Source organism: Garra rufa, chromosome 19, assembly GCF_049309525.1.
Source record: "Garra rufa chromosome 19, GarRuf1.0, whole genome shotgun sequence".
Lineage (NCBI taxonomy): Eukaryota > Metazoa > Chordata > Actinopteri > Cypriniformes > Cyprinidae > Garra > Garra rufa.
Window position 1 is genome coordinate 6,452,467 of NC_133379.1, and position 9,836 is coordinate 6,462,302.

General features: G+C 36.5%; 1 protein-coding gene across 1 annotated transcript in view; it reads left to right on the top strand.

Annotated features, from left to right (window-relative positions):
- unc119a2 (unc-119 lipid binding chaperone a2) overlaps positions 1–6,467 on the top strand; it is a 36,379-nt gene extending 29,912 nt beyond the window's left edge. The window contains exon 5 of the mRNA XM_073824584.1: positions 5,013–6,467. Within this exon, the coding sequence (XP_073680685.1) occupies positions 5,013–5,125 (113 nt within the window). The 3' untranslated portion in view covers positions 5,126–6,467. The remainder of the gene's footprint in view (positions 1–5,012) is intronic.
- Positions 6,468–9,836: the final 3,369 nt, after the last annotated feature.

Consider the following 9,836-nt stretch of genomic DNA (forward strand, 5'->3'; position numbering starts at 1 on the left):
GTCTGCATCTCTGTGTTGACATACACTAGTCAAATTGAATGGGAAAACTATATATATATATATCATATATACAATGCCTTGTGAAAGTATTCATACCCCTGCACTTTTTTTTTTTTCACATTTTGTCAAAAACCAAGCCCTAAGGTAAAAACAAAAAAGCCTGTAGAGCTCAAAAACAGGATTGCATTAAGCCACACATCTGGAGAAGAGTTCAGAAAATAAATCTGCTGCAATGAAGGTTCACAGAAGCATGTAGTCTCCATTACCCCTAATGGAAGAAGTTTGAAACAACCAGGACTCTTCCTGGAGCTGGCCTCCTGTCCAAACTGAGCAATTGATGGAGAAGAGCTGATGACTGATGTAACATAAGGTAGCAATGAAGGGGTATGAATACCTTTGCAAGGCACTGTAATAAACTAATATAATGATTTATATGAAATCAATCCAATTGTTTGTTTTTTTATTTGAAATTTAATTGTTTTTGATAATTCTTTTTTTTACTCAAAGTTTTCTAATAGGTATTTTGGGTAAAAAAGTCACTTATTACCAAGGCTGCATTTATTAAATCAAATGTACATTAATAATTTAATTTAATTTAACTGTCAAATTATTCTTGTGATGGCAAAGCTAAGTTTTAGCATCATTACTCTAGTCTTCAGTGTCACATGATCCTTCAGAAATAATTTTAAATGGATAGTTCACCCAAAAATTAAAATTGGATTTTTATCTGCTTACCCCCAGAGCATTCAAGATGTAGGTGACTTTGTTTCTTCAGTAGAACACAAACAAAGGTTTTTAACTCAAACTGTTGCAGTCTGTCACTCATATAATGGCAGTCAATGGTTACCAAATCTTTAAAAGTAAAAAAAAAAAAAAACATACACAGACAAAACTAAATTAAACCCTGCGGCTTTTGACGATACATTAAAGGGGTCCTTTTATGCTCCTTTACAAAGTCTTTATTTTGTTTTTGGGGTGTACTTGAACATGCTGTATTGCTTAGTTGTTCGAAAAACGCATTATTTTTCACATAATTTACATTATTACAATAGCTTTCTCCCTAGGCTGGCACAAACGGCTCGATTAGTTCCGGGTTCTGCCTTTCCGAAAAACCAAATGTATAGTGATTGGTCAGAAGTCCCACTGCGCTGAGATTGGCAAACAGCGTAGACCGCGTTCCACCCTGCTGCACCCCTTCCCAAAGCAGCAAACTAGATTAAAGTGATTCTTACGTTTTAAATATGGATATTTTTTTTTTTTTTACAAAAACACATCTGATCGCTAAAGGAGGCTATTACCGACCGCCCCGGAGCCATGTGAGCCACTTTTTTATTATGGATCGAAATATTTTCAGTCTATGCTGTTCTATGAGTGCCAGAATTGATTTAATATAACTCCGATTGCATTCGTCTGAAAGAAGGAAGACATATACACCTAGGATGCATGAAGGGTGAGTAAATAACACGCTATTGTTGGTCCTATCGTTAGCCTGCGAGATCGCGGATACGTGATATTATCATTATTGTGCTAATGTATTTAATTATTTGCATGCCCGAAACCATAAGGCTAGTAAAGCTATCTACACTGTATGATGAATAAATCTCTTAACACACACTGCACGTCTAAGGCGAGGCGCCGACGCGTCCACGGATGATCACTAGTCAGTGTTTGTGTTTACAGCAGCCACGGATCTGCATGTGTTTGGACAGTAGACTGGTTTGGACCCTCTGAACAACACACGTGAACGGTGCGGCTTCAGCACGGCTACCAGAGCAGTTCGCGGACACCTTTAGTTAAAGCTTGCGTTTAAACGAGCCGACCTACGGCTCGCTGTAGCATCCCAAAAGCGGCCGTCCATAATACATGGCTAAAGTTAGGTGAATCCCCCACCCGCCAAAGAATTGAATTTCAGTAGTGACATAATAGCCTCCAGAAAACAAACGCTCGTTATAGTTCTTGAAAAGGGATTTTATAAAAACTAAATATCTCCCTTTGGAGTGGACTTTGAGATTTGTCTCTTTGTAGATGTTTTTATGCCCAAACATACACACCACACACTGGCTAAAATTCAAAATGTGAAAGAGCATAATAGGACCCCTTTAAGGTCTTGAGACACATAACGATTGGTCTGTGCAAAAAACTGAACAGTATTTAAATTATTATTTACCACTGATCTATTGCAACGTTCATCAGTATGGAGCGCATTCACGTGACACGTCAAAATGCTCTGGCGATGTAGTTGGTGAAAACTTAACTCTCCCAGATGAGTTCGCACAAGGAAGCGTAATCTTTTAATTTTTATTAGGTTGGCAGAGTAAGGATTAGCACAAATAATTACCATTTTGAGAGGCCAATATGCACTGTGTAAACAATGAGCGACAGATCGCTTCTGTGCGTGCATCTACTATGGCAGATCATGTTGATGCATCACACGGAGATAAATAATGATATAAATACTGTTCAGTTTTTTTGCACAGACCAATCATTTGTGTTTTAAGACCTCAATGTATCATCACGAGCCGCAGGGTTTAATTTTGGTTTTGTCTGTGTATGGTTTTTTTTTTTTTTTATTACCCATTGACTGCCATTATATGACTGACAGACTGCAACGGTTTGAGTTAAAAATCTTTGTGTTCTACTGAAGAAACAAAGTCACTTACATCTTGGATGCCCTGGAGGTAAGCAGGTAATTTTCATTTTTGGGTGAACTATCTAATATGCTGATTTGATGCTCAAAAAACATTTTCTTTTTACCATTTTTAAAAAAGAAATGTTTATCAAAGTTCCATTTATTTGATCAAAAATACATAAAGTAATATTATAAAATCTTATTGCAATTTAAAGTGACAGTATTCTGTTTTAATGTACTTTTAAAATATAACTTTCTGTAATGCAAATCTGAATTTTTAGCATCATTACTCCAGTCTTCAGTATTACACGATTCTTCAGAAATCATTCTAATATGCTGATTAATTATCAGTGTTAGAAACAGTTTTGCCACTTAATATTTTTTAGAACCTGTTTTGGATAAAATATTAAAAAGAACAGCAGTTATTCAAAATAGAAATGCTGTCTTGATTAGCAGAAAAGACTACTTAAAAAATTTTTTTTTTTTTAAACAAATAAACAAAAATCTTACTGATCCCAAACTTTTGAACAACAGTGGTATGTGTATATTTGCTGTAATAATTAAAGATTTTTGATTAATTTAATCTGACTAATGTTAGAATTGAAGTAAACACAAAGACAGGTGGAGTATTCCTATTTCAGTCGCATTATGGAAGTTCAGTATTGACATGTACACACCTTAATCACACTATTCCCGTTGTGTAGGACTTTCCCCCACATTTCAGGATACACTAACGCTCTCAGTTGGTCGCACGAGCATATGCTTTGGTTTCATTTTTATATATTCATTTATTTTTTGCTACAACATGGGATTAATCAATGCTCATTGCTGATAAATAGTTTGTCTTATTTATAGTTTTGTGGTAACGTAGTTAACATTTTTCATCAGTATTATTTGTGATTTTAATTTTGTGAACGGAAATCTCTCTTTTGTAATGGCTTAGGATGCTTTTCCCTTTTAATTTCAAATTCACAATCTTGGTTTTGCTTATATGTTTAGGCTACACCTATCAATTTTAAGATTAAAACAAATTCCTAAAAGATGGATTTGTTATTTTTGATTTAACAGCAAATCAACAATAAAACCATGACAAACTAGCTTATATAGCATTTATTAACAAAAACTAGTAAGTCGAGGCATGGACTAGGCTACATCACATGCTGTATTATATGCCGACTAATAAATTACAGGACGAGCAAACACTGAGCAATCTAATTAATTAATTAATTAATTAAAAAAGAAAAGAAAGCCTCCATAGTGTAATGTGAGGTAAACGGCAAAGATAACAGGGTTTTCAAAATGAAAACGAACAAAAAAAAAAAGGTAAAACTAAACTGGCTTTCGGTGACAGTGCTTGCGTGTTTTGTTTTTGTTTTTTTTCTCCTTAACTGACTGGCTCTGAAATGCGCGCAAATATAGCACGACAAATAATTAACTGCACTTCAAGCTTTCGTAAAATTAAAAACAAAACAAAACACAAAGTCTATATACCATAATGAAGACGAACTGATAGCGTCGCGTGTGGATGTAATGATGTGTCAGTAATCGATCTATGTACTATAACATGTAAAACGGGAACATGAAAGGAATATTCTAAAAGCAACTCATGTAAACACCTTAATCATATTATTGTCTTATTCAGAATAAGGTCATTAATTAGATTACAAGTTTGTCAATTCTGAGGGGAAAAAACCCCCAGAAGTGTGGGGTATAAGTGTGGGGGATTCTGAGCTAGGGGAAAAAGAGAGAATGACCAGTTCAGAATTGCAAGAATAGTCAGAATTTTAAACCATAAACTCAGATTTACCTTTTTTATTCTTTAATTCCTTGGCTTCCATAGACTGCTTCATTAAAACTGTCAAACAGATAAGCTCCGCCCATGAAAAACATCTTTACTGTTCGCAATGCAAAAAATGCTTTTCTTAGACTATTTTTGTCATTTCAAGCCAAAATATCTAAAAATTCTTACATCAAGAAGCATTTTCTAGACATGTAAAAATTGTCTTGTTTTCCAAAAAAAAAAAAAAAAGTTAAAATTATCTTTTTGCTTAGAACAAGCAAAATTATCTGCCAATGGGGTAAGCAAAAAAATCTTATTTCAAACAGAAAACAAGATTATTTTTCTTATCCCATTGGCGGATTATTTTGCGTGTTTCAAGTAAAAACTCAAAAAATTTTGACTTGTTTTTTCTGAAAACAAGAAAAGAGTTTTAATGTCTAGAAAGTCCTTTATTTAAGAATTTTCAAATATTTTGGCTCGAAACAAGACAAAAAAAATCTAAGTAAGAAAAGCAGTTCGCAGTTCGAATTGGTCTATTTTTTTATGTATCCCTATAGCTGTAGTAATCTGAGCTCTCTGACTTGTTTTTGGTCTTTATTTCAGTACGTGAGATGATCATCCATCCTTACGAGACACAGTCCGACAGCTTCTACTTTGTGGACAACAAGCTGGTCATGCACAACAAAGCAGATTACTCGTACAGCGGAGGCCCTTAGGACGTCCGCGGGAGGGGACTGAGGCAGAGAGTTTGACTGACAGACCTAAGAACCAATCACATGTCTTTGTCCAGCAGTCACACCCTCCTTGAATCAGTGTCATAGACGACCGCCAACAGCGCGCCATGCCTGTGTTTGAGATCTAGAGAGTCAAAAGGTCTCGTCCAATGCATACATATCCTATTCTGATTTCACACTGCCATCGTTCACATCAGCAAATATAGATTTTAAAGTGTTTATTTTGTAACATACCCCAGCGAGCAAATTCCCTCCAGTCCCATGTTTTGTATGGGCAGGGCACTGTAATGTGAATGGTACTTAGGTTTTACTATTCATCATGTGTGCGAGTGTGTGCGTGAGTGTGTGTGCATTTGAGGGAGTGTTTAACACTGATAAGACAATTCTATATTGTTGATGTTGATGAGTATTTCTTTCCCTGTCAGAATAAGCTACATCATATTTCATGATATTTGTGAACTTTTCATCCTAAATAGAATATGATATGATTTTATGGTGAGACCTTGACATAATTGATAGATTTGTGTTGCATTAGATATATTTTGATACGTGAACAAACTTGCTTAATTTTGAGATGTTGAATATTTGTGTGGATAAAAACAAAAAACAAGCAAAAAATGAAGTCGAATCAGTTCATGGTGCGCAGCCGTCACGGATCTGTCGAAACGAAGAACTTTTGCGTTCAAAGGTCTGCGTGAAGTTTCTGATTAAAATACTCCAAATGAGAGGTTGTGTAGATAAAACAACATTGTGAAACACGCCTGCTGAAAAGGGAACACAGCACACGTTACAAGCCTTGACATTTCAAACGTCTGGCTTGTGTGGTTTCTTTTTGTCTTCGTGCAAAACAAAAGGAAAGAAATAGCCGTTCTGAGCTGTCTAAAGAACAGTAGTTCAAAGGGATCAAGAGATGCCGTCTCTTCTCATCTCTCTATCTAGCATTCTCTTTCTCACACATTCCAGTGAGCCAGGCCCTTCATGGCTGTTTAGTGCACATAGCAGAGGTTAGATTTTACATCTTATCCAAGGATGTGTTGTATCTATGATCCTTGTATTCATAGTGCAAAAAGTGCATTTAGGAGAATGATTTACCTGTTTTCGGTTTATGATTTAAAAGGAGGCTTTCGAGGACTTCCGCAAGCGCGTAAAATGGAGGAATAACTTGAAAAATGTTTCTGGTCAGATGTAGTATGTGCTTTATTTATGATTGTGATTTATTGTAATGATTTTGAGGGGGGAGAAAATGAAACCTATGTTTTGGACCGTTCAAACGCCAGTCTGGAATTAAAAAGAAATAAATGTATATGTTGAATTTTTTTTGAAATTATTGCAGTTGTCTTTTTTTCACAGCCCTTAATTTTCTTATGAACATTTTAGATTCTTCCTTCAAGTTTACATTTAAATTATACACTTTACTGTTAAAAAGACATTTTCAAAAAACGCTTCTTTTTTATGAGTTGTGTCCTTCAAATAATCCTTAAAAAAAGTTTAACGTGTTTAGATTCCATTGCATAAGTATTCATATCCTTATCTGGGACAGTTGAAAATTAGTTCAGCGTTACTTGTATCGCTTGTAGACGTTAATACACTTCGACCATGACTCTTCCTAGAGCTGGCCTCCTGACTAAACTGAGTGATTAATGGAGATAGCCTTTGGTTAGACTAGTGACCAAGAACCTGATGGTCACTCTAGTTGAGCTCCATGATCATATATGCAGATGGGAAAAACCTACAGAAGAACAAACATCACTGCAACGCTCCACCGATCTTGGCTTTATGGTGGTGTGGCCAAACCCAATCCTCTCCTCAGTGAAGACGCACGAAAACACACTTGGAATTTGCAAAAAAAGCACCCTCAGACTGTGGGAAACAAGATTCTTTGGTCAGATGAATCTCAATTACAGCATTATTTTTGAAGAAAACCTGGCACTGCTCATCACCTGCAGAGTACCATCCCAAAAGTAAAGTGTTGAGGTAGCAGCATCATGCTGTGGGGCTGTTTTTTAGCGACGGACTGAGGGACTCTCGTCAGAGTAAAATGAAAGCTCAATCAGGGCTCTAGGGCGACCTAATTTCTCAATGGTGCGACTAAAAAAAATCAAAGGTTGCACCGGTGCGACCAGCCGTTCGAGGGGGAAAAAAACGAAACTCCGTCACTCTTAAAGTCTCCCTGTTGCTCAACAACAGACACACATTAGACCCATATCGTGGTCTAAAGCAATCAGAGATGAAGGACGGATCCCGCCCCCCCCTGATTGGCCGAGGTCCAGATATTCCTGTACGTGTGTGTACGTTTGAAAATGCATGTGATGCAGTCAGGATGTCTCTACATTGTCAAGCGTTTACAATACCTCCTCCGCAAAAACACGGACTGGATCGCGGACTCCATTCATAAAAACCGAATTTACTATGGCGCGGAATGCCACGTAATACGTTGATTTCTGGATTGATAAATCAAAAGTTGGTCTGTCACTTAATTCAAATCGCGATATGGACTAGTGTCTATGAAAACTGAAAGGCAAAAAGACCGTTTAAAATGAATCCTGCATGTTCCGTTTGCCTCTATGTATTAATGGTGGAGACGTGTATTTTTTTTTTTTAACTACATGCGTATAGGCTACTGAAGCACGCGTGACGCTCCCGCAAATTTTTGGCATTTGCGTCTCACATGAACAGATAAACTCAATCTCCAAACCTACTGTGTCACTTTTACCGTTTCATTTGAGAAAGCATCATATCATACTGTACACACATAAACTTCACGGCAATCTGTCAAAATAAAAGTACGGTTTAACATGAAACAGAACAATATTAGTCATGTATTACTTTTGTACAGTATAATGTAGGTGTTTATATATTCCTATTTATAAATCATATATATGTTTGCCAAAAATGAAAAAAGTTTATTTTTCATTTGATTAAAAATAAATAAATGTTTATGCTTTCATTTGATTATGAGAAAAATTAAAACAAGAATTTCAAAAAAAAAAAAAAAAAAATTTGTAGAGCCCTATTGTTCAAAATGTTAAAATAGAGAGTTTTGGACTTATTTTTTCACTGAAATGTTTTCGTTATTACACAAAGTAGGGTAAAGTACTGGGGGAAAAAATATGCTTCAAATAAAGAACTTTATATTGACCAGATTGTTAGTTAATCATTTACAAGTCAATATTGCCTATATGGACAGGGATTAAAAAATAAATAAAATAAAAAAGTAAAAAAAAAAGTGAACTTGTAAAACTACGGTGAAAAATGTGATGCGGTTGAAAATTTGGGTGCACCTAACTTTTGTGCTGGTGCACCTAAGAAAAAAAGTTAGGCGCACCAGTGCAACCAGTGCAAAAAGTTAGTCTAGAGCCCTGTCAATGCACCAAAATATTGAGATAGACTTAAAGAAAACCTAGTCCACAGCATTCAAAACCTCCGACTGGGTAGAAGGTTCACCTTCCAACAGAACAGTGACTCTAAGCACGCCGCAAGAGTGGCTTATAGACAACTCTGTGAGTGTCCTTGAGTGGCCTGGACTTGAACGCAATCAAACTTTTCTGGCGAAACCTGAAAATGTCTGCCAGAGCTTGGGAGGTGAGGAGGAGAATGACAGATAATTGCCAAAAGTTGATGTGCAAATTTTGTTGCATCATTCCCCAAAAGACTTTGTAAAGGTGCTTCAGCTAAGTACTGAGTTAAGGGTATGAATACTTATGCAATGTACTTGTAATGTGAGTGTAGATTGATGTGCCTAAAAAGTAATTTAAAACAGTTTAACATAAGGCAGCAACATAACAAAACATGAAAAAAATGAAGGGGTGTGAATACTGTCTGTACATTTGTGGTGTCCCTAGACTGTTTCTGTGAAGTTTCAGCTCAAAGTACCCCACAGCTAATTTATTATTTGTTTTTGAAAATGCCTATTGTGAGTGGAAGCAGAAAGATTTTGTTTTCATGTTCTTTAAATGCAAATGAGCTGCGGCTCCCCACTCCCTTTTCCAAAATAGAGCTGTGCCTTTGCAGCTTATTCCTCAGATCCTCTGCCAAAAAAATATCTGTTTGGTTTTGATTATCTTGTCTATCATGCAGAAATCATGCGTTTTAAAACCAAATCCAGTTTGAACTTCTGATACAGGGTTTTCTGAGCACACACATTCGAAGCTTAGGCACAGAAAGTGGCTGTCACATGGCATGTAAGTACTAAACTAGGTTCTCTTCATGTGTTATGTCTCTTAAACTGTTGAATACACACAAGTTTATGTTAAACACACATAAGTTACAAAAATGCAGTCGGTTATGTCTGAAGTCAAACAGCTGGGGTCCGTTCTTCGTACCTCGCTTACTACATCCAAGATCAAATGACACATCCAAGATCAAATGACACATCCGAGATCAAATCATCGCACTAACTATGAGCTCGCTATTCCGGTTCTCCGAACGCACCTGTTGATGATGATTAGTATAGCTGGATGAAGTTATTTGAGATCACTGGGTGGCTTAAAAGGGGCTACGTATCGATAGTAGAAACATTGATCGGCAACTCTTTGATTGGTCGGCGAACATGACGAAGGAGCGCGCTCAGTATTTTTCTGCAGCAGAGCAAGAACTCTTGATTGAGGGATTTCAGGAGTTTCAGAGTTTAATAAAAACGCAAGGGAAAACTGCAAAGGCTGGAAAAGCAAGGAGAGAGGGCTGGCAAAAAGTA